Here is a 24084-nt window from a genome sequence, read left to right as displayed (position 1 = left end):
CGGGAAAAATAATTTAGAGAAACAAAACATGAAAGGTCCGTGTCGTCCCATAGAGGCCCCCGAGGTCGTGGAGCAGGGACAAAGCCCACTGTGCCCTGTCTGAATTCTGGACCCACTGAACCTGTGAGCAGGACAGCCTTATTATCTTAAGACAGGATGGTTTGGGGTGGTTTACAATAGATGTACTAGAACTAGAGACTACAGACAGAACTATCGAATCACAAAGATATACAGACTACAGGTAATGTATAATACAACCCATTGCATGTTTAATATATATCACAGATACGAAGAGCTGTTAGGATCACAGAAAGATAGGGGACTGTAGGTAGCATACAATCGACCCCTTCGCTTTGAAGACAAGGAAACTGAGGCCGGTCCACAGTGGCCTGATGAGTGACAGACCTAGACACATACTTAAGTCTCCTCACTTCCAGTCCTACATGCTTTCAAAGCCACAATGATTTCACAATGCAGTTGTATGTTATAAAAGCTCTTACTATATTATTCGAACCGCAGCATTCAGGATATTCCACGAGCTCTCTGTCCAAGGCCAAACATAATTGTACTCCTGGATGCAGACAATTTACCCTACCATCCCTGGCAGTACCGTGACAGGTACTCAATATGTGGTTTTTAAAGTGAAGAATTACTAAAATAAGGCAGCTAAAAAAACTATAAATAGTGCAGCTTGGATCTTCAGTGCTTGTGCTTGAAAAACGGAAACATTTTTAGGTTTAGAATAAGATTTTTAATAAAATCTTTTGATAAAACTATGATTACTCCCCCCACCAAGTACTGAATTCTGGAAATCTCACTACAGGCGATCTTTACACTCCCGAACAACGTCCCCAATGTACCTGCTCAATGTTCATCTTCTGACGTACACATAACCATAACTATGTTTATGAGCGTAACTATATGTAATGTAAGTAAAACTGGAGGGATCATCTGAGAGTTGCCTGTAAATATGCATTCTCTCCTTGTTTTTTAGTAATATATTGTGAACTGGGTCCATGGCCTTCAGCTAAAGATTATGCTTCCAAGCCCTTTTGCATCGAGGTAGGGCCCGTCAAGAGCTCTGGCCAATGAAATAGATGGAACTGTGAGGCGAAAATCCCTCCCAAGGAAGAGGCGCGCTCTCCCTTTCCCACATCCAGCCCTCCCTCCAGTGGACTGTGGACCGAGGAGGTGTGCTGGTGAGTTACTGGACCACACAGAGGAGGGCACCATCCAGCACAACAGGAAGAGGCGGGTTCCTGACCTCCACGTAGCCACCATGGTTACGGGCGCAGGGGTCTGGGTGTGGGATGGGGACTGACTACAAATGAGGATGAGGTAACTTTTGGGTGACATAAATACCCTAACACTGGTTGGCCGGTGCTGATGGATGCACTCCTCTACACGAATCCGTGCTGGGTTCCAACCGAATCCGTGCTGGGTTCCAACCGGGCTCATGGCCCCCCCTCCGAAGACGGCTTTCCCTAGCCTCCCCCAACAGCTCGGGGAAGCCACACGCCTGCCTATGGACGAGGCAAAGGTGGTGGGAGCCGTTTCGCACCAGCACTGTTGCAGGGGTGAGGGTTTGTGCCCCTTCCTTTCTCCTCCGACAGCGACCCGCCCACAGCTCTCACAGCTCCTTGAACCCACACGTGGAAGCCGTTTGTGAGAAGGGCAGAGCTGTCCTGCCAGGCTTTGACCTCTCAACCCTGAACTGCAGGTGAGAATTTTAAGATAATACAATTAATTATGTTACAAAAAATGAAGAATAGAGTTCACCACTCAACATTTGTTGACTGCAAAGTATCTTAGGCAGCAGCTATCTTTGTGAACCATTTGCAGACCAGCAAGAAGAATGTTCTTATCTAATTACAGAAAAATTTATGCAACAACTTCTGTTAGTTTTCAATATTTAAGATCTGTTGTAGATAAATATACTGGGAAATCTATCCTGGACATTGAAGTTTATATATTGAAAGAATGTTCCAGAAATGTTATCGAAACCATATAACTTTTACGTATCAAGATTTATTTTCTGAAACAATGAACTGCCACGTTATTTTTTTATCGTGCCATACAACCTCTGGCATTAAAATAGTCCTACGTTTAAAATCTGCCCCTTTCCTTTTTCTTATATTATTCCAATTAAACTTTAAGATGGGTAAATGGCACAGAAACCTTCTGTGGACAGCTCACCTACATAAGGAAGCCAGGCATTCACTTACCTGTCACCTGACTTAAAACAGGACAGTGACAGGTAACCCGCCAGAAGCCAGGTGCAAGTCCAAGGCAGGCCCCTCTCTCCCCTCTGGGAGTTACAGGGTTAAGCCTTATAAACTTTCCACAAAGTAAGGGTTTTGGTAAACAAATCTCTCTTATCAGGAAGATTTTATCACAAAACAGAGGCGTGCTGTTCTTCAGGCAAGACGAGAGAAAGCCCGGTCCTCAGCCATGCCCACGGGACCGGCTCTGTTACCGCCGAAGGCCTGTGTCAGGGCCGAGGCCTCCACGGCCATGGTGTGCACGCAAGTCGGAACTCCTGGGGGCAACTGGAAACCCCCCTGGCTGCATGGCTTTACCACACGGCTCTTGCAAATAAGTATGAAGAGAGTGAGCGATGAATGGTACTGTCTATGTCACATATAACAGAGACATACGCTTTCACACAGTGCTAGACAATAAGTAAACTTCAGGTAATTGTGCCGCTTGATGGCTTTACCAGACGACAATGGAAATAACAGCACTAAAGTTGATGCCGTTAAAATGGCATGTATGTCAATTATTTTCACTATTTTCTAGTTGAAGCACACAGCCTATAAACACCTGGAATAAATTTTAGTGTAAAATGAGCCCTTTGCTGAAAACCTAGAAGGGACCAGCATTCACAGCTCATTTCAGCCAACTGCCATGCCTCATCTCCTAGATTGATACACATTTTCCACACGAAATAAACTTATCTGGTTAGAGGGATTCCATTCTGCTCTATTCCTCTGCATTTGTTTATGCCTTGCTTTTAAGCCGTAAAACATTTCTGGATGCGGGTGTGTCTCTTCCTGAGAATAACGGAACTTACTGAGATCGAAGAGCAAGTATTTGGCTCTTTCTGATCTCTTGGTAATAAGGCAGGTACGCCTCTGCCCCTGGATAAAGGCACAGTCCCAGCTGATGCAGGGGCGAAGCAAGTGTCCAGTCCTTGGGATTCAGTGTTCCAGAGCAATGGGTGTGAGCTGCTCCGTCCACCTTCTCTCGCCGGGGCCCCTCTGTGAGATGAGCTGCAGAGGCTGCTGGCAGGACCAGGCAGTGGAATCTATGGAGCAGGCATGTGTCCCACGCAGACAGGGAGCATGGGGCCGTGTCCCCTGACACCCGCCGGCCACAGACAGCGCCACTGCGCAAGCCTGTGTGCTTCCTGTTTCATATAAACAACGCATCTGCAAAGGCCTAATGCCTCCCCAACTCAGTGCACACTTCAAGTTTTCAAAGGTAAAAAGCAAATGTTACCTATTTGCTCACTCAACCTATAAAGCAGAGGCAGGGCCAGGGGCTACTGGGACAGCAATGTCAGAAACACGGCAACAGGAGGTCACTTCCAAACCCAGCAGGGCTTTGGGTTCTACTCTGAGCCTCTTGGGCACATCACTGAAGCTCCAGGGAGAAAGCGGGTATCTGGAACAAAAGGAGCCCCGGCGCTAGAACAGTGCAGAAAACGACTGTCTCCTGGGTCTGCTCCAGCTCTGCCCTCTCCCTCCCGGCAAGCATGGCCTGATGTCCGGGAGCTGAGGGACCCTGCACTGCTCAGTCATGTGTCTCTACGTTTGGCAGCTTAGAAGAATCACAGGAGAAGTAAGGGAGCGTTGATGTTTATAATAAATGGTGATTTGATAATATAATAGGAGTACCTGAATGGGCTACATTCAACATCTTAAATCTAGTATGACAGACAATGTCATTACCAAGCAAATAATATGCTCACAAAATTTATGCCAGTCTTATAAGCACATTCTCACGGTCTATAAGCATTAGTTAAAAAACTCAAAATATCCTCTATAGGGGACCCCTTTTCACAGAAGGATAAAGCTTGGCAAAAGTAACAAAACTACTCAAATCATGTCAATTTACACTCAATTTAGCTATTATATTATTCTGCATGTATCCAACGGAACAGTTCACACTCATTAAGTAAAAAATTTGCTTTCTTAGGTAGTTTATGGTGTTTTACATCAAGTACAAATATCTTTGAAAGAGCAACAAAGGTGGGCTTCATCAAGGTTAAAAGTTTTTGTGCAAAAGGCATTATCAAGAAAGGCAAAAGTGCGCCCCTGACTGGTGTGGCTCAATGAGCTGGGTGTCATACTGCAAGGTGAAAGGTTGCTGGTTCGATTCCCAGTCAGGGCACATGCCTAGGTCATGGATTCGGTCCCTGGTTGGGGCATGTACAAGAAGCAACTGATAAATGTTTTTCTCACCCATCAATGTTTCTCTCCCTCCCCTCTCCCCTCTCTAAAAATAATAAAATCTTTTTTAAAAAAAGTTAAAAGACAACCTACAGAATGGGAGAAAATATTTGCAAGTCCTGTAGCTGTTGCGTGATTCTCACATATCTGATGAAGGTTTAATATCCAGAAGATATAAAGAACTCTTACAACTCAAGAACAAGAGAAACAACACAATTTTTAAAAACGGACAAGGACTTGAATAGACATTTCTCCAAGGAAAATATACAAATGGCTAATAAGCACATGAAAAGACGCTCCACACAATTAGTCATTAAGGAAATGCAAATCAGAAACACAACGATACCACTTCACAATCACTAGGATGGCTAGAATAAAACAAAACAAAAAAGCATCATTCGACAACAGGGTAAAATACACATTGCTACTTCTCAAATGGACATGGAACTTTAACTCAAGATTTCTCCCCAATTCAAGTAAATCTTCAGTCCACCGAACAGTTCCACATCTGACACTTCGCTTCCGACCACGTCCTGTCACCAAGCTTTCCAGTAAGGGTGCCGTAGAGCTGACCCAGACGGCTTAGATTTTTGGCATCACAAACCTTTTATAATGACACACTTTCAATGACTACTTATCGGCAACGATGTCTTCGGAGTTGCCTCTAAAGCTGACTCTATGATAACTGTTCCCGAAATGACAGTGCATCCCGATGACACCGTTCTCAAGACTGCAGACACTCGGCTCACATCCTTTTAGAAATCAGTCCCGTCCAAAGGTCTCCTTGTGGAAATTTTGGTCCATTTCTCATCCACCTACACCCAGTGCTACGTGGCCTTGTATGGTAGCATCACCGATCCCGTGCTCAGAATGCTGTCCCCCACGCCCTGCAGGAACACTGTCACCCTCCCAACTGCACTGTCGTACATCTCCAAGGCTGTCTCTGAAGACTCAGAAATGCAGAATTTCTGCAAGTTCTGTGCCACAGGAAAGTGCTTATCTGATGTTAAAGTGAGCTTCTCAGTGTATATGCAGACATTCTATTCATGACCTTAGTGTTGAAGCTCCAGCATTTCACTGGAGGCACATTTCTTGTCCAGAGTGTTAAAGGGACAATGCCAACTAGGGAGCAATATGTAATTCTGCATGTCCAGGTGCTGAACTGAGAGTATAGGCAAACCCCTTAAAACCATACTAACTCTGATCACGCATGTGTGTCCGAGAATTCTGGAGTTTCCCAAACTCTCCCCCTCACATGGAGGATTTAATTTAGAGGATGCATACAATGGGAAAAAATCTCGCTGCTGAATTCCAACTTTAACTTGGAATTACAGTTCCACTTTGTCACCAGCTCCCTGACTTCCAGACCTTTAGCTTCTGCACGTGTTAGACAACCTTAGGGGGCACTGAGAACTGACTGGGCGATACAAGCCCAACACTTCAAGACAAAGACGGTGCTCATGAAGTGCCCCTTGGCTCCTTCTTCCCACTGCACTACAGGAGGTGTTTCTACCCCCTTTCTTTCTATCCGGGAGGCAGGGTTGGGTTTTCTTTCTTTTTCTAGTCCTAGCACAGCACCTGATACAAACTGGATGCTCAATTTTGTAAAATGGAATGGAAGTTAAGTTTGACTATGTACTTTTATGTTTTACAAAAGTCTGGTTTACCACAGGGCTTCAGTCCTTGTTTCATGGCCCTAAACTTTCCTCTGCGAACTTCGCTGGCGCCCAGGAAAGAACCTGCGACTGCCCTGCACGCCCTGTGTTGTGGAGCTGGCGGCTTGTCTGTCTCAGTGTCGTCACTGGCACCTGATGATTTTGCTTGGTGGGAGCAGATCAACACTTTTAAACGTTCCAACTCCTCTTCATTTTGTGCGCTCACCCAGAAGTCCCCCCAGCTCCTTCTGTCGAGCTCTACTGTAATATAGCAACTGTTTAATCAGTGCATTATTTTGGTAAAGATTCCCCAGCTGTTGGGAACCTTACACCTGGCTTCTAGCTAAAAACATTGCGTTGATTATAGGAACCTGTGCACTCCACAAGCCAATCGGCTACAGGCACATGAGGTGTGCATGCGCTCCACAACCAATCAGCTACAGGCACATGAGGTGTCCACGAGTACCAGTTGCACCCAAGTAATCAATAAGCGGGCCCTTCTTTGTCTCAAGCTAGCCAATAGCAAGCAACCTAATCTCTCCCCCCCCCCATATATATACCCAGTTCGGAAAAATAAAGTTTGCAGCTTGATCAGAATCTTTTGTCTTGCTGCCATTCTTCGCGCCTCTTGTCCCCCCAACCCATTTGTTCTAGGTAGGTGGTCGAGCCCCAGTTGATTGCTCCGCGGGCCGGAGCACCCAGCCATATCCCCAAGTGACTGCATGCTGCTCAACCACATGGAGGAATTTACTGGAACACTGACAGGTGTCCAAAGTACTTCACTAATTTTCTGGTGCGAAGTTCTAATCGTTAGTCTTGTTTTTCCCGACACTGAGTTTAAATGTGTCTTTAGCAGCCTCCACTTATTATCCACGACCCCGCCTTCCACCCCAGCGGGGTGGTCCCTCAGAACCCGAAGACCACTGCCAGCCTACCGCACGCTCTCAACCCACCGGCACTGCTTCCCTCGTGACAGGATCTCAGATCAGCTTCGCAGCCTGAACCCTCCCCCATGGGAGGTGCCCAGGATCATGACCTTCTTCTCACGCACTGCTGACATTTGAAAATTGTCTGTAATACATCTGTATTTCCTTAACGATGATAAAGCTACTAAAAGAACACATCATAGCAGTCACTCAAATGCTTTCTCTAAAATACTAAACTGTGCTTCAAAATAAAGTTTATAATCCAATCTGAAAGGAAAAAGAAAAAGAAAACAGAACAGAATCAGAGCAGAAGAGTTGCAAAGTGCTGCATTAATTCTTTCTAGACATGGCGACTTTCAGGATTCTTCAAGTCACATAGAGGTCTTCGATCTGAAAGGGCTCGCCCGAGTCTCCCTCTAAAAATGAGAAAATTTAGGACTCGAAAGGTCAAGTGAATTGCCAAGTTTAAATCATTAACTTGAAGTGTCTGACAGTGCCATAAAATCAATGTCCTTTAAACAGCTGCTCACCACCCTGCCTGGAAACTCTAATTCCTTCGCATCACTATAGAGACCCCTCCTGCCTTGGGTCCCGCTGTCTTCCCCACCTCACCCTGTTCTCCACACTCCCTTTATTTAAGTTCTTCTTTTGCTCACCTCTGAACCCTAAAATATACTGACTCCTCTTCCCTTTACCCTCACTGTCCCCACCTGACTCAATCCTACCCATCTCCAGGTCTCCCCAGGTTCCAGCTTGGATCAGTCATCCCCAGATGCTTCCACGAACCCGGGACCCCAGGTTTAGACATCAGGTCCCCATACGTGCCTATAGGCCCCGGACCCCTCATGCCCCAAAACTCCTAGTGTTTTTCCGGTGATCACTGTAATATCCGCATTGCCTGCTAGGCTGTAAAACCTCTGAAGGTAGGAACCACATTCTCCTGTCTCTCTTCTGCGGTCTTAGCGCAGACAGACTCCTGGGCACAAAGTACATACTGTGCTTAATACATGATACGGTTTACAAAGGCTCAATATCTGCTCAAAGGCTCTCGACACACCTTGCCACACAGAATCCTTTGGGTTCACGTCTCCTCTGTTACCCCCGCCCTGTTATGCTTCACAAACACACTGTTCCAAGCAGATCTTTCTGGATCCTAACTCAGCTAACCAGTCCACTGGGTCCTCTATAAATCTGAGAAGCATGCTACGAAAAGTGTCCTGCCCTTATGTACTTCAGTGTCTTTCCTTTACGGAACTGCCCAAAGATAACTTTGAACATAAACCACCTTTGATTCTTGTCTGGTCTTTTAATTCACCACCTCTTGGACTATTCAAGTTTTTTCCCATTACACCAAAAGTACTCCCAGCTTTTCTCACAGACATACCTGAATAAGTGCATTAGAAAATGCGATTTAAATCAGATGGCAACAGACCCAACCTCAAACAATAGCAGTCTCGTTAGCATATGCCTTCTCCACAGCCGGGGAAATTCAAAGCAGCCGGACTGTTAACCACATGCACACTCACTGTACGTGTGCTTGCTGCAGAACACGCCCCCTTTCCGGGCGTGAAGCACAAGGGCAAACGTGGAACTGGGGGAACTCAGACAGGCATGTCCACCTCGGTGCCCAACACCCGAGACAAAGGGAGGAAGCATCTGCCGACAAGAGCGGCGATCCTCGCTGGAGCAGTCGTTCACCTTCGAGACCTGTGCTTCAAAATTCAGGAAACTGATTACAGACTTTATGTTTAACCAACTGCCTGCCCCAGAAACCACTGAAGTGTAAAGAGTTCAGGATTCTGATCATTGAAGGGATCCTGGCTTTCGTAACTCATGAGTGAGTACAAAGCACACAGTCATGCATTTTGAAGAACTGGTGAAGAGTGCCGGCCCAGCGCCAGGGGGCCTGCGCTCAAACTCCGACTCTGTTACTTTCCAGCAGCGTACCCTGAACTGGTTACTTAATCTGCACTTCAACTGGACCATCCGTAAAATAAGCCTAAAAATCTGTGCCTACCTCATGAGTTGTCATGAAGGTTGAGTGGGTTTTTTAAAAAATAATGTGATAAGTTAAAAATGTAATGTTATTCTTCTTATTCCACATCTATTTTAATACTATTAAGATGAAACCCAGGTTATAATGCTGCAGGATTGGTGACCTTGCCCCTTATGTTCCTTATCATTGCTCTTGCATCTCAGTGTGTGAGTATATTAATTTCCTATTCTTGCTCCAAAGCTAATATCAAGTCAGCACTGAATCAGAAAAGGAAATAAATCCTTTCCCTTTGTAGGGGCACCAGACACACCAAAGGCAAGCACACTCTGCTGTTACGTGGGAAGATCTCCAAAAGCTGAGGGAGCCCAACAACGTGCCCAAGCAGAGGGGCCACAGAGACACCGGAACAGGGTGGGTCAGGCCTGCGCCTGTGATGTTGTCACCTCGGGTCTTGGCCTGGCCCAGTGGGCCCAGCTCCTGGGGCTGGGAGCAGGTTGAATACTGCTGGGCTGGTCTTGACAGGTCACAGGTGAGTGGAATTTTCCAGTATGAATTTGTAATGATTTATATAATGTTCAAATATGTTTGGTACACAAAAACTACTACATAGGTTAAAAAAGTGAGTAGGCTGAATACCTTCACCACACCCCAGAATTAGTTGTTTCATTTTACATTGCATTCCTTCCAGTTTGTTTAGCCTTTAAATGGTTTCAATACTTTATTCTCACATGTGCAGAGACTATATATGAGAGTTTCCTATTATTCCTAATTTGCAGAAATTAGTAACTCTCATTCGGTTATTCCATTTAGTTACCTGACCACGTTTGGTGAACAGCTACCATGTTTTGACCTGGTAAGAGGTGAGAAAGTCCTAGTTTCTAGACACATATGTTAGTAAATGACCTCTTCTCTCCCTGGTCCAGTCTCAACAGCCCTCTTGCACCAAGTGCAGTGTGCTGTAAACTCACTTCTGTCAAGGATTATAAAGGGTGTTCACTTCCTGACGTAACAGATGAGAGTCCTTCCTGAAGAAAGATGAACCTGCGGGGCCGGCCCACTCACCCACGCCACTCCTTGGTGAGTGAGAGGAAGCACGTGCAAGCCCACCCGACCTCGCCCACCCTCACCGAGAAGTCACTGGAGGACTTGGATTCTTGTGTAACAGTCCCAAGTGCTAAGTTACACCTTGCTTTTAAATCTTCTCTGAAGAGTTCAAGGCAATGACAAATTAGGCTACACATTTACAGATGACACTAATACTTTAAACAGAAGATATATTTCCTGTCTCTTTAATAAGAAAGCTGTTCAGCCAACGCCCAAGAGAGAAAGCAATTTGCACCTTTCAGGCAGAAGCAATAAAAATGATCGTTTCACACAAAAGAACAGGACTAGCCTCGGTGCCACTGCTGGGCTGGAGGGCACTGCGGAGCTTCTGGGCTTCTAATGGAAGGCTGTGTTTCAACTGTTAGGAGAAATTTTTGCTGATTCAAGTATTTAGCATATGTTGCATGGTGTTACCACCACCTTGGGCATACTGAATCCCAAACCATTACAGTTACTATCACAATCTATCATCTTGGACACGGTCCAGCTGAACGGAATACAGTTCACAGAGGGCTCAGGGAGTGCGCCTGTGGGACGGTGGGGCACGTGCACTCAAACGCAGCATCAGTGACCTGGGGGCACTTTCCAAACCCTACACCCAAAGGACAGCCTGCAGAGGGTCTGCCACACACTATTTTAAAAAAACTACAAATGAAAGAGTTGGCTGTCCATCGGGACCCCGAATACTAGGATTACCCCACAAGAGGACGTCTGAGCAGGCGCGGTGCAGTGCAGCTTTCTGAGACTCGGAATTCCTAAGGCCCCGTGCGTGGCCACTGCGTGCTGTGTCCAGACAAGAGCACGCCTGCCAGCAAAGCGTCACAAAGAGCGAGGGCTGCCCGCGTAACTGGGGTCTAGCTAAGTGGTCCGCAGTGAGGCGCTCACAAAGATAAAACGGTTTTCTATGTCATAAAAGACACCGTGTGTTCAAGACAAGGCCTTCACTGTATATCCCTTCATGGGTGCAGGAATACGGACCAGTTTTTCTTCTGTTTTTTCCCTGGGAGAAATCACAAAAGTCCCTTAACAAGGGGTGTCTTTGGAAATCACTTGGTATTTTCTAAACTGATGCATGTTACTGTTTTAAGGACAACAGGAGTTAATTGGATAGAATCTGAGTGGTAAAATTACAAGTAATTTCTGTTTTATTTCTATAGTTTAGTTTTTATTTACATGTATTTTCCAAATTTTGTATCATCATTATTTTAGTCACTAATGAGGAAAACCCCTTGTAAGCTGCATGATCTTCAGAAAACAGGTGCATCTGGCAAGTTTCACTTTAAGTAAATCGATACGAACAGCTACTCTGTCATATGTATGCATCAACTTTATTACATCATTGCCCTACTCAACACCTACATCTGTAGAAATTAATAGTATTATCAGCTCCTTAGTATCACACACCAGACCTTTCGCGGCTAACCTCTCCTCTTAAATTCCCAGACCTGCTACCTCTCTCACTCCCATGCTTCTGCAAGTGCTATTCCTGTGATATGGAACAACTGTTCCCTCCACCCGACCACCTGAGTAATTCCTTTTTCCCATGAGAATTCTGTGCAAAGCTTCTACCTTTAAATGGGCACAGACATACATGGCTGGTGGGTAAAATGATGCATCCAGCAATTCCGATCCAAGGAATTCAACCTACAGACACACCCTCACACATTTTTTAAATGATGACGTGCAAAAGATTATTCACCGCACCACTATCAGCAACAGCAAAATACTGGAAAGCACCCTACATACCCACGTACTGAGAGACAGTCAGCACATTAGAGAAGCCCATGCCGGGGCAAACCACACAGCTGTCAAATGGACAAAGAGGCCTGCAGGCCCTGATAGAGAATCTCCAACAGACACCATGCAGTGAGAGAAGCAAAAAAGTCCTGCGAAAAGAGAGGGAAAGAGCACGTGCAGATCCACTTGTATTTGCATAAAACACTTCTGGAAGGCCACCCTGGAACACTAATAACTTCACTGGGACAACAGGGTGGGGGGAAACTTTGTTGGGTTCCGCGCTGTATTTGCTGACACTTGGAAACCCTGTGAACGAATGAACTACTTATTCAAAAGTTAAAACTGAAAAAGTTAAAAAATCGGAAGGTTAAAAAGAAGTGTCTACACTGCATGAAGATATCTCCGTTCGCCACATTCTCCTCCATCATCTCTCCATTCGCTCATTCGGGTGAATGGACAAATGGGGAAGGGGGCCAAAGGTACAACTCGCAGTTGCAAAATGACTGAGTCCTGGGGATGAGACGCGCACTGTGGCGACCAGAGCACATTACACGCTACTGCGTGTGTGAAGGCTACGAAGAGAGGGAATCTTAGTTCTCTTCACAAACAAACAACGTGCAGCTGTACGGTGATGGATGCTACTAGACAGACTGTGACCATTTCATAATACCATCACAAATATCAAATTATGTTGTAAACCTGCAACTGTTGCATGTCAGCTATATCTCCACTTTAAAATGACTTTTCTCTATCTTGATAACTATTTCAATATAAGTGGTCTCCTTCGTAATCTTGTGTGTTTTATTTTACGCATTTACAACACTTCTGACCACGGATCCGTGGACTTGACAACTGCCAACGGAGTCCATGAGCCCACGGCTGTCAGAAACCCCCGGGCTGCCAAGACCGAGACGGAGCAGACACGGCCCAGCGTTTCGCGGGAGAAAGCACACGCCTGGCTGCATACCTCTGGGACAGATGAGTTCTGACTCGCTTCCAAGTTCCAAAGAGAACTTGAAAGGGTAATGGAGTGTCTGGCGAGCCTGAATCTCCAGTTTCATCGCGTGGTCACCAAGTGCAGCGGCAGCGGCGCCCCCAGCCCGTACCCGCGGTCTCGCTGTCTGGGGTCTCGGTCGCCCACAGTCGACTGCGATCCAAAAACGTGACGTGGAAAATGCCAAAGGGCACTCATCAGCTCTACGCTGCACGCATGCCATCCTGAGGAGCATGATGAAGCCTCTCGCCGTCCGATTCTACGTGACTCACGCCCCCGTCCCGCACATCCAGGCTATTTGTGCAGTGCAGTGACACATTTTGGGAGACCACATTCATATAACTTTTATTACATCATATTGCTGTAGTTATTCTACTTTGTTACTAATTATTATTGTTCATCTCTTACTGTACCTAACTGATAAGCCAACCTGTACCAGAGGAATGTGTGTACGTATAGTATCTATAGGGTTCAGGACCATCAGTGGTTTCAGGCACCCACTGGGGGCCTTGGAACAAATCCCCCCAAATGAGGGCAGGACTACTGCATAATGTCATTTTCTGGTGACAAATCTGTGGATACACAGGTTTTGTGACTATAAACTACACATGCTGCCGAAAAGCACAGGGTTATGTATTTTAGACAGGTAACCTAACCACCGTGGTCACACAGTGGGTCAGTGATTATATATGTGGTAGACAGCTGCTCAGCAAACACTCACCCCCTCCTCCTGCCTCTATGGCGGAGTGTATCTTCCTGTCCCACTACGCTGCAGGTGGGCTTTTGTCCAAGAGGGCACGGACAAAGTCGAAGTGTGCTAGCTCTAAGCCTAGGCCTTCAAGAGGCATCAAATGTTCCCACTGACCACATCCGGGAACTTCCAAACCCTGTCACGAGAAGAACACACTCCAGCCAGCCTGCTGGTTGCAGAAGGAACGAAGGCGTGGGACAGATCTGGCCAAGTCTGGGTCCTGGCACTAAGGAAGCTCAGCTCTGTGCTGCCAAGACCAGCCAAGACCAGCCAAACCCTAGAACCCAAAGACTCATAAGGTGATAGATTATTGCTTGTTGCTATGTGCCACTGACATTTATGACTGTTAACTGTGCAACAATATTGAAAGAAGAATAAAAAAAATCTTTGAAAACCTTGCCTGATTAAATGACACTCTTCATCCCCTTTATAAAGAAATCTGATACTCCTGGCATGCTGAATTCTTGTGGTTACTAGGCTGTTCCCACAACTGAGTTTATGCTTAAAAAAGAGTTAATTACACTGGTTCCCAAACATGTTATGTTCATAATAAAGTAAATGTGAAAAGAAGCTGAATTGGTATTTCTATAAAAACTCAGTTAAGCAATTTGAAAAGACTTGGCAAAGATGAGTGGTGAAATACAAAAGTCACTGTCACATTAAATGGTGGCAATGCTACCATCAGGGATGTAAAAACCACTACAAAAAATCTCTACAAAGTTTGCATTGTATTTCTTCATAAGTTTATTAATTTATTACCCCTCTTAAGGAAACTGAAACTAGAAAGCATGATGTATTTCAGAATTCCTATTCAGAGAGAGGATATTCATTATTATCAATTCCTAACAAAACTGGTAATAAATAGATATTTATGTTTGAAGTTAAAATAAATGTTTAAGTTAGTTAGGATGCAGGTATTACAATAACCAGAGCTAGTGTTATTTTTGTTGTGAATCTTTTCTATAAGCCAACTTGTTGTCCATGTATTGAGTCTGAATGCTACAATTTGATTTCATACTGAGCTTGAGCACCGTGGTGAGTTCTCGATGTAATACTGGCTTCTCTGGCAACTTAATCATCATTTTAGATTTCTGTTAACCAAGCCTAAAGTCTGACTCATTAGACTTTCAAAATACAAGGACATCATATGAGGAATAAAACCCGAGCTCCGTCTGCCGACTTACACAGCCAGCCATGGTCTGGCCGCCAACCCTCCAGCCCCGCTTCTTCCCGCGGTCGGCACCTGACTCGTGTTCCGGCCGCACGGACCCACTGTTCTGTTGACACATCAAGCTCTCAATGACGCTGGGGCCTTCCCCTCAGAGGATTCTCTCCCTGTGCTACTCTTTTTCCGGATTCTCCCCTGGATGTCACTCAGATCTCAGGTGATACCTGTGGGGCCGGCCCTCCCTGACCACCTGGCCCAGAACCTGCAGCAGACCCTGCCTTCCATTACATCACTCCATCTCCAGTCTGCGTCACTCTGGGCACTAGCTGCTGAGTGCTATCATTAGCTAACAGCTGTGCCTCACCTCTCCTCAAAGTTGAGCAGGATTCGCAATTGCTGTTGTGTCTGTCTTGGTCACACCTGGATTCCAGGGCCAACATTAGAGCATAGCACACAGGGGCAGGTCAGCGAGTACATCTGATTGATTATTTATTAAATTGAATTATAAACATGGGCACCAAAACAAACAAAAAACCTAGAATAAAAATGTTTAACCATGGTGAATGGTTTTATCTTTTTCATTCCATTTATTATTTATTTTTAGACAGAAGGAAAGGGAGGAGGAAAGAGATGGAAAGAAACATCCATGTGTGGTTGCCTCTCATGTGAGCTGGTGACTCCCCTGACTGTGAATGGAACCAGTGACCCTTTGGTTCACAGGCCAGCACTCAATCCACTGAGCCACACCAGCCAGGGCTAAGCTATGATTTTATACAACAGAAAAAGAAAATGTTAACATGGTCTATCTTTCATGTCCTCTGTTTCTATAACACCATTCATAAAAAGATATTTTGAACTAACTTTCAAATTAACCCCACCCCCAGAATCAAGTATAGAAAGGTTAGATTACTTTTGCATTTAACCCTGAAACAGGATTAAATGCAGAAAAGTTCTGATTAGAATAGTGAATTTATTTATAGTCTTGCTCAAAGCTAATCTTTTAAAATCTTGCAAAGAAAGAATCAGAACAATATCAACTAATATACATACATATTCCTCTTATTAAGTACTAGGTATTCTTAAGTGCTTATATGTATTAATGATTAATTCTCACAAGCCTACAGAGTGCCTCCATCAAATATGAATCTAATTTTACAGATGAGAAAAATGAAGCTTGGAGAGGTCAAGTAACCTACCTGCCCAAAGCCAGTGAGCTGTTCAGGGCGAGGTGGGCTTTGACCCGGACAGTCTGGCTCCAGAGTCCATGCTCATCACAGGCTCCAGCCGGCCCTGTCCACCTCACCTCACATGCGTGGTCAGACTCCGAGGGGTCTGGACTGTGATTCAGAGGCAGCAAGCCAACTCTGCACAGGACAGAGCCGGAACTGATGCTGCATGTCACCCATGTTCTGCCGTGGGAATGAAGACGCAGAGAACGTGGTGCAGGGAAGATCACTCACGCAGACAGGGAAGTTAACTGGATGGCAAGAGACCTGTTGAATGGTGGCCAGCATCAGCCAGCGCTGCGGCCCCGCTGAATTCCTGCCCTTGCGTTTAAAGGGGCATACCCTAGTGCCCATGTCAGAAGGCACCTTTCTTGTGTAAGACGGCTCAAGGTTTCAGTGCTTAGACCATAAGCACGTTAACTGATGCCAGAACTTATAACCCACTGAGGGGAGATCTGGATCCTTGTGCTGGACTGAAATTAATCAAATGCTGTCAAAATACACACATACTATATAATGAGAATAAAAACTGTTCAGATAATAACATTTTAAAAATATGGATAAATCATCATTGGTTTTATAACGCTTTCTTCTAATCAATATGTGAAATGTATATCCGGTGAAAAAACAACTGTACTGATTTCACTGTTTTCCCCATCTCCAGCACATGGAATTGCTCCTAATTTTTTTTTTAAATTTGGCATGCTAAATGAAATCTGTGTGCCAGCCAGGTAAGGGGGAAGTGATTTCAGGATGCTTACCCCCCTCCCACTTACAGAGCAGAAAGATCAATCGTAGCTCCCTGAACAGGCTCCTCCCTTCTCTGCCCCAGGGCTGCTGCTTTGGTGTCTGCCAGTGAAGAACATAAACCCAGAGCCAGGGCTGTCTAGACGGCTCGTCCAGGTAAACAGCTTTTGCAAGGGGACGTGCTCTAAACACTGAGCTCCAAGGGTCTTACAGAGATGCAACAAAAAAAATTCTAGCTGTGGAACATGGTAAAATCAGACTTGCCATCTTTTCTCCACTACATGCTTGGCATCCAGCTTGCCCATTCAAGTCCACACGACAACGATCTCCCCAATTTTATACGGTGGGAAGCTCTGTGATTTTCAACATTCCTCACAGGGACCCGTGGTTGCTTCTTCCTAAGTAATGCTACTGTTTTTATCCACCAAAAAGACTAACCAGCAAGGTAGACTAATACACTGCCTTAGTCAAGCGCCTACATTAGACACTTGTCAACTCTTTTCACCTTCACTGTGGTAATGTCCTTTAAACTTTTTTCCATGGGTCACGTGGCCCCTGTCAGTCCATCGCTGCCAGATTATTGCTGCAGTAATGGATATACGCACTCAGCTGATGGTTTGGCCCATATAAATCCCTCCTACCGGTTCTACATTGCCTCCCATCATCCTGAGGCTCAACCCAACACCTGCTGTCCCATCTTCAGGGCAGAAGCTTCCAGCTTCCTGCAGGGCTCATGCTGACTGCCTGAGGAAAGCAACTCGCCAGGATGAGCAAGCCAGTCCTGCTCTTCCGCCCACCCCCCTCCTCCATCCCGAGGGCACCTTATCTACCAGCCCATTCCTTCCTCTAGGCTTTGACCAGCGCAAACAGCCCTTCCCTTGTTAGAAGGGGGGACGATTAGTAAGCACTTTCTCCCAGTTAAATATTTCACAAGTGGCCAGCTGAATCCTTGCAGTAATCCAGAGAGATAGTACTACGTCCTATGTCCCTCACTTTTCAGAGGAGGAAAGTGAACCTTAGAGGAATTAACTAACTCACCAGTAAGTTGCGGATGTCGAACTGAGGACTGTGCAACATTAAGCTCCCCAAGGAGTTAACTTCTGAGACTTTGCACAAGCTGCGCAGAGAGGCCTCACTGCTTTCTACTGTCGGCCCAGCACCCGGTCAGCCTTCGAAGCCGAACTCACAGGCTAAAATTCCAGTACAGATGCCAGAAACAATGGCTCCTCGCACTTCCTGTCTATCCCACGGTGGCAGCCAAGGTTGAGTGGGGAAAAAAAGCAAAAATAAAAGACCCCAAACCTAACTTACATTCTTCCATCATCACCTTCTGAAGACTTCTTCCACTTTGTTCAACCAGTGGTAATTATTCCCACTTCGTTCTGCCCTATGATAGCAAATATCAGCCCCATATTTATTTATTTTGCTTCTCTCTTTTTCTCGACTATGAGGTCTTTGAAGGAAAGGATTCCATTTATATCCAGCAATTGTAATAACCCCAAACTGTCTGTAATATTACATATAGCCTTTACTAACATACATCAGAAAGCAATGTTCCCCTCCTAACCACTTTAGAGATTAAAAAGTTGAAATAATTCATAAAATAAATTAACATTTAATCTGAAATATTCAAGCTTGACCGAGGACACACTGGTTATTAGGCTGGTTCACTGTTCAAACATTAAATAATACATTTTGAATTTAAATACACATTCAAAGCTTCCTTTGGAATGCACAGCAGACATAATAAAGGTAACAGGTATAATCTCTCTCTTTATTTACACCCGTCAGGTACAAAAATAACCGGAAACAGTGGAGGTGGTAGAGAGGAATGCTGGCCACTCCACTGGGAGACAAGACAGAAGGGAAACTTCAGGGACTCCTCCCTTAGCTGTTATTACCTCAGTGCCAGAGGCTGGGTGGCACCTAAAGATCCCTGTAGTGCCTGGGGGATGGAGCGGCAGGGGAGGGTGGGGGAGGGTGGGGGAGGAGGGGAGGAGGGGAGGAGGGGAGGAGGGGAGGAGGGGAGGAGGGGAGGAGGGGAAGAAGGGAGGCCACAATTTTTTTAATCTGAAAATGCAAGCCAGTTCATTTCAGCCAGTGAACAACCAGAGAGAGAGAAGCTGTCTGTTGGATTTAAAGGGAGAAAGGAATACTGTGTCCAGGGAGGCCCCTTTCTCCTGTTCCTGGAGTCATTCTGACTACAATGGAGTCCCCCCTGACATGCCAACTTCTTCCTGCTGGAATCAGAGGTGCTAAAGTTCTGCTAGTCATGAGCCAGGTTAGCTTTTCTTAGTAAATACAAAACGGGCCTGGGCAATTTCTTATTTTGTGTGTGTGTGGATGATCTGCAAGACAAGATGAACTCGGCCTGGCTTCCCTGGCCTGTTCCTTATCTGTGGGCTCTCCGAAGGGAGCTGTGACATCGGTGAGATAGCAGCCACATTTGTCCAAGGTGTGGATGGAGACTTTTCTGAAATCAACTTAGTGGCTCATAACTAGCCTTTAAACAATCAAATACAACAGAAAAGAACCCAAATACTTCAATATAGCAACAGTAAGTAGTGCTCAAAGTTTCTTTCAGTCTCGTGTGTATGACGACTTGAAATGTGGTTTTTACTGAGTCGCCATCAAAAGTGTCAGAGAGCCACAACACAGGGTTGCTTAACAACAAAACAGATTCAGTTTCCACACCAAAACCACTGCACCTAATGGGGTTTTTACCACTGGAGGAACCAAGATGCCTCATATTATGAAATAAAGTCCAAATACAGAAAGACATTTAATTAATCCGATACTAAGAAAACGTCTAAATACCCTGTGTAATAGTCAACCTAAACCCAGAGGATTTAAAGTGTTACCAAGAATGGAATCTGCTTCACAGTGCAGTAATAAATCAGGCCAAGAAGCAATTTATTTTACACTGTAGAAAAGCTGAATATTTATCTCTTTCACACAGTTTAGAGGGTTCATCTCAGACAAAGCAAAAAATTCAACATGAAACCAAAGGCAAATGATAAACATGTTATCTTAGCACCATTTCGATAAAACCTTTCCAATGAACCAAAACCAAGTATCACCTCCAAAAGGCCGTGCCCAATCAACTCTTTTAAATTCCAAATCTGATAAGGAAACTATATCTCCAGGAAGCTGTGTCATTAAACTCAGCACCCCAGCATCTAGAGTATCCAAAAGTTTGAGAACCAAATGTCTCCAGGAAGTTGTGTAATTAAATTCAACACCCTGCCTTGGCTGGTGTGGCTCAGTGGGTTGAGCATCTCACAGCAAAGTGAAAGGCACCTGCCTGGGATGTGAAACGCAGCCGATGCATATCTCTCACACATCAATGCTTCTCTCCCTCTCTTTTTTCCCCGACCTTCCCCCTCTCTCTAAAATAACTAAATAAAATCTTTAAAAGATAAAAATTCAGCCGTGGCTAATGTGGCTCAGCGGAATGAGCACCACACAGAGAACCAAAGGGTTGCCAGTTCGACTCCCAGTCAGGGCACGTGCCTGGGTTGCAGGCCAGGTCCCCAGTTTGGGGTGCTCAAGAAGCAACCATACATTGGGGTTTCTCTTCCTCTCTTTCTCCCCCCTTCCCCTCTAAAATTAAGGAAATAAGATCTTTAATAATAATAATAATTATAATAAAATGAAGGATAAAAATTCAACACACTAATATCTAGACTATTTACAAGTTTGGTATACAGAGCAATATTTTGTTTATCGTACCTCTGAGGCTTTCCATATTAGTCACCAAATTTAATGTCAGATGAGCTCCAGGGTTTGGAATAGGAGTCCCCTTTGGGGGACCTTAAGTTGCCATGTATCAATACACAGAATACTCATGCCACCTACACATGGAAGAGTGTTTCCTGATAAACACGGTAACATTAATTCATCCGATCTCTGCAGGCACATGCACGACATGAGGTCCTCTGCTCACTGAGCCTCAGGGGCTTCCTATAACTGGGTCACTTCTACTTCTGCGGCCTACTCTGGCCACACTGTGGAGCCACTTTACCTCTCCCTGTCTTTACATCGTCTCCCCTTTGACCTGGAAACTGAAGATGCAGCTCTGACTCCAGAAGAGGATACTGCCAAGCCCATTAGAACAACACAAAATAGAAATCTGAATTCTTTGGATCAATGTTCATGGTGGAATATTGTAAAACCAATGGCTAAAATGAAGGTTAAAGACGGTCCACCCTCATGGACCACCCCATCCTGACTTGGTATTCCTACTGTGGTTGACTGGGGGTTAGTAATGATCTCTACATACTGCATGTTGTTATAGAAATAGATTTCTGTATATTAAATAGGAAAAGAATAAAAAACAGGCTAGATAATGGTTCTACGTCAATGAACACTTACAGAAGTATGTCATGGCTCTGAATCTGTTTTGCTCTCACTATTATTTCTGGCCAGCTGAGTCTTTTACACTGTGGGTATAAGACAGCGACAAAAGCAGAGAGGACAGAGAATGCCTAGGAGTGCACTCCTCAATTTCAACAATCATCAACATGTAGTCACCTAGTTTCATCCACATTTTTAACATAATCATGATATTATTGCACAAAAAAATCAAATATTCTCTTAATATAACTAAATACCTAATTAGTTGCCATAATTTCCCCAATTATCTTATAGATGTTTGTTACAGTGTTGAAATCAGCATCTAAATGAGGTCAGTAACTGTGTCTGGCTGATAGAACCCTTAAGTCTTTTTAAATCAGTCTCTGAGTTTCTCTTTTCTTAAATTGCAATTTACTGTTTGAAGAAATTGCCATACTATATTTTTAAGGTTCCTATGCCTTTAAATAGAGAATGAGGGTTTCAGATCAGCAAGATAACTGTTATGATATACTGCACTCAATTCTGTTGCTTGCAAGGAGTACTACTAAAAAAAATGAGTGAGTGGTCACTGTAACAATAACTAGGAAAGTTTGTCTAAAAGGTATGGATCACTGATACCTTAAACTCAACAACCATTATAAGAATGACATCTACAGAGAAGAAACAACCAATATTTGCAAGAACTCCACTTTTCTGTTCTGCCAGGATATACACATGAAGACCCTTGGAGAATGCCCCTCACCCCCCCAAAAATACAAATATTAAGTCCAAACTAAGATTAAATTAAGTTATTTTCATCACAGTTCTTGGTAATACTGGACAGACTCTGAGAGTTATTTGATTTTTAGGTAGTTCAATTCTCAGCCTCAGTGTTATAGCCCACTGCTAAAAATGCCCCACTTCAAAAGGACGGAATTATCTGTGTGCAGAAGCAGGGAGCCCCAGTAATCGTACGCACACAGAAGATGATTACGTGGGGTGAAGTGAAGCTCAGCACTGTAGAAGCCCCAGCAACCTCACTACAGATGAAAGCATTTTTGCCTGTTTGACCCCTAAGACACTTGAAATGTCCTACTAAGGTCTCTCAGGGCCCAGCTCTCTAAGAAATCACCGAAAACCTGTGGACCTGGCTGTGGCCTGGAACACAAAGGCAAGAGCAATACCTCGTTTCAGCCCCCAGGAAGCTATGCCTCAACTGCTGCAGGAATATAACGATCACGATAGAAGAGAAGAAAGAGCCCCAGAGTGTGTGCGAGGCACCACCTACCATAGACCGGGGCTTGCTGATGGCCACCAGACTAGTGAGGAAGTCTTCATCGTGCAGCTGGCTGAACATGTGGGCGTCATAGGCTACCACAATGGAGATTTCTTCCATCATCTTGCCAGCTGGCCTTTCCACAGCAGCAGCTGCCGCCCAGCTCCAGACCAGGCCGTCCAGGGAAAAATCCTACTGCAGCTCGGCGCCAATGCACACACCCACCTGAGTCTGAGGGGTGGAGTGTCAAAGATGCAGAAGGAATAAGAGAGGGAAAAAGCAGCTGCTGTCACAGGCTTGTCTAGCAATTCACCCCCAGTAGAAAACCAAGGGAGGTCGCTTATCTATGGAGGAAGTATTCACTGTAAATACCGTCTGCATTCTTAATACGGAGGCTGGAAAATGCACCTTTTAAAAATCTTCTTTAAACTTCAAAAGAGAAAAATCAGAAAGTTTCATAATGGAAAATATCCTATAGGAAAATTTTTTTCAAGGGATTTATGTTATGCTTTTGATAATTAGAATTTTTTAAAGTTTATCTTCTTTATTAGCATTCTTTATGTCAAGATTCTTCTTCTTGAGGGAGAAGTGAATTTCTTACTTATTTTTTCACAAAAGCAGAAAATAAATAGATGGTGGCCTTTAGTGTTTCAGAATTTCTAGCATTCTTGGTGAAGTTAAAAATTTTCTCTTGAAGGATGAAAAAAAAAAGATCCTCTACCCTCTCTGAGTATTCTGTTTTTTAAAAAAGAACCAAAACATAAAAATGGCAGGGAAGCAATATCGATTAATAATCATTTCCCCTTCTACCACACACAAAAATAATCCCCCAAGCACTTGAAACAGAATTCTTGATTTGGAGAACTTAGTTTTCTGTTGTTATTCAGGAAGCAACACAAGGTCTCATCTCTAAACTGAATGCTTTTCTCCCACAAAAAAAAAAAAAAAAGTTCTCTTCATCTTGTACTTTTAACCTTAGAGGTTTCTCGTAATTATCTAAATCAGCAGACAGCTACGGTGCCTTGCCTTACCAAGCAAAAATGTGTTTTCAAGTACAGCTGGCAACTGTGAATGAGCCTCACCATGCCCAGAGGAAAAATCTGGAAGCTGCCCATTTTCTGCCTAAACTGCCAGAAAATAAAATGTACGCTAATCCCACAGAAAAAGCACTAAGTAAATAAAGGGGGGAGGACAAAGCTACTCCAAAAGTTGTTTCTCCAATATTTGTAATTAAACAGTTATCTCCCCTGTTTTTTATAGAAGATGACACTGCAGTGCAATAAGAAATATTTTTGCTAGAATTAGAAATCAATTTGGCAAATTTGTCTACAATCAAATGGATACTGGTTAGCACCTTTTCGTTCTAATTACCAATAGCAGTGTTATGTTGAGTTAGCTCGTTAGCTTTCAGAAAACAAAAATGTCATTTATTTTCCCTTGTTTTCCTACAGTATCTTCACCTAGAGCAGCAACACGATTACTTAATAGCACATTCTTCCATTTAAATGTGACTAGGAGAGTTTAGCGACTGCTATGGCATTCTAAATGAAACACATACCAATGAAAGGGGAAAAACAACTTATTGCTAGGAAACAGAAGCAAGTCTAATAGGCTTATTTAAACAGAAAATGCAATACTTTCCATAAATCTCCAAGGTTATAAAGCAGCCTCAAACTGCATTTGACCCTCGTTGGAATTGGTAAGCATTTCTACTG

General features: G+C 44.3%; 1 protein-coding gene across 8 annotated transcripts in view; it reads right to left on the bottom strand.

The window, feature by feature from the left end:
* RABGAP1L (RAB GTPase activating protein 1 like) overlaps positions 1–24084 on the bottom strand; it is a 425645-nt gene that overhangs the window by 44685 nt on the left and 356876 nt on the right. The window contains exon 2 of one of the 8 annotated variants that reach the window (XM_037145565.2): positions 22382–22600. The exons of the other annotated variants lie outside the window; for them this stretch is intronic. Coding sequence (XP_037001460.2) covers positions 22382–22492 — 111 coding nt within the window. The 5' untranslated portion in view covers positions 22493–22600. The remainder of the gene's footprint in view (positions 1–22381; positions 22601–24084) is intronic. 8 annotated transcript variants of the gene reach the window in all.

This window comes from Artibeus jamaicensis, unplaced genomic scaffold, assembly GCF_021234435.1.
Source record: "Artibeus jamaicensis isolate MK-2021 breed Jamaican fruit bat unplaced genomic scaffold, CSHL_Jam_final contig_327, whole genome shotgun sequence".
Classification (NCBI taxonomy): Eukaryota; Metazoa; Chordata; class Mammalia; order Chiroptera; family Phyllostomidae; genus Artibeus; species Artibeus jamaicensis.
The sequence above is the reverse complement of the archived record's forward strand: the minus strand, read 5'-3'. Positions and strand labels throughout refer to the sequence as shown.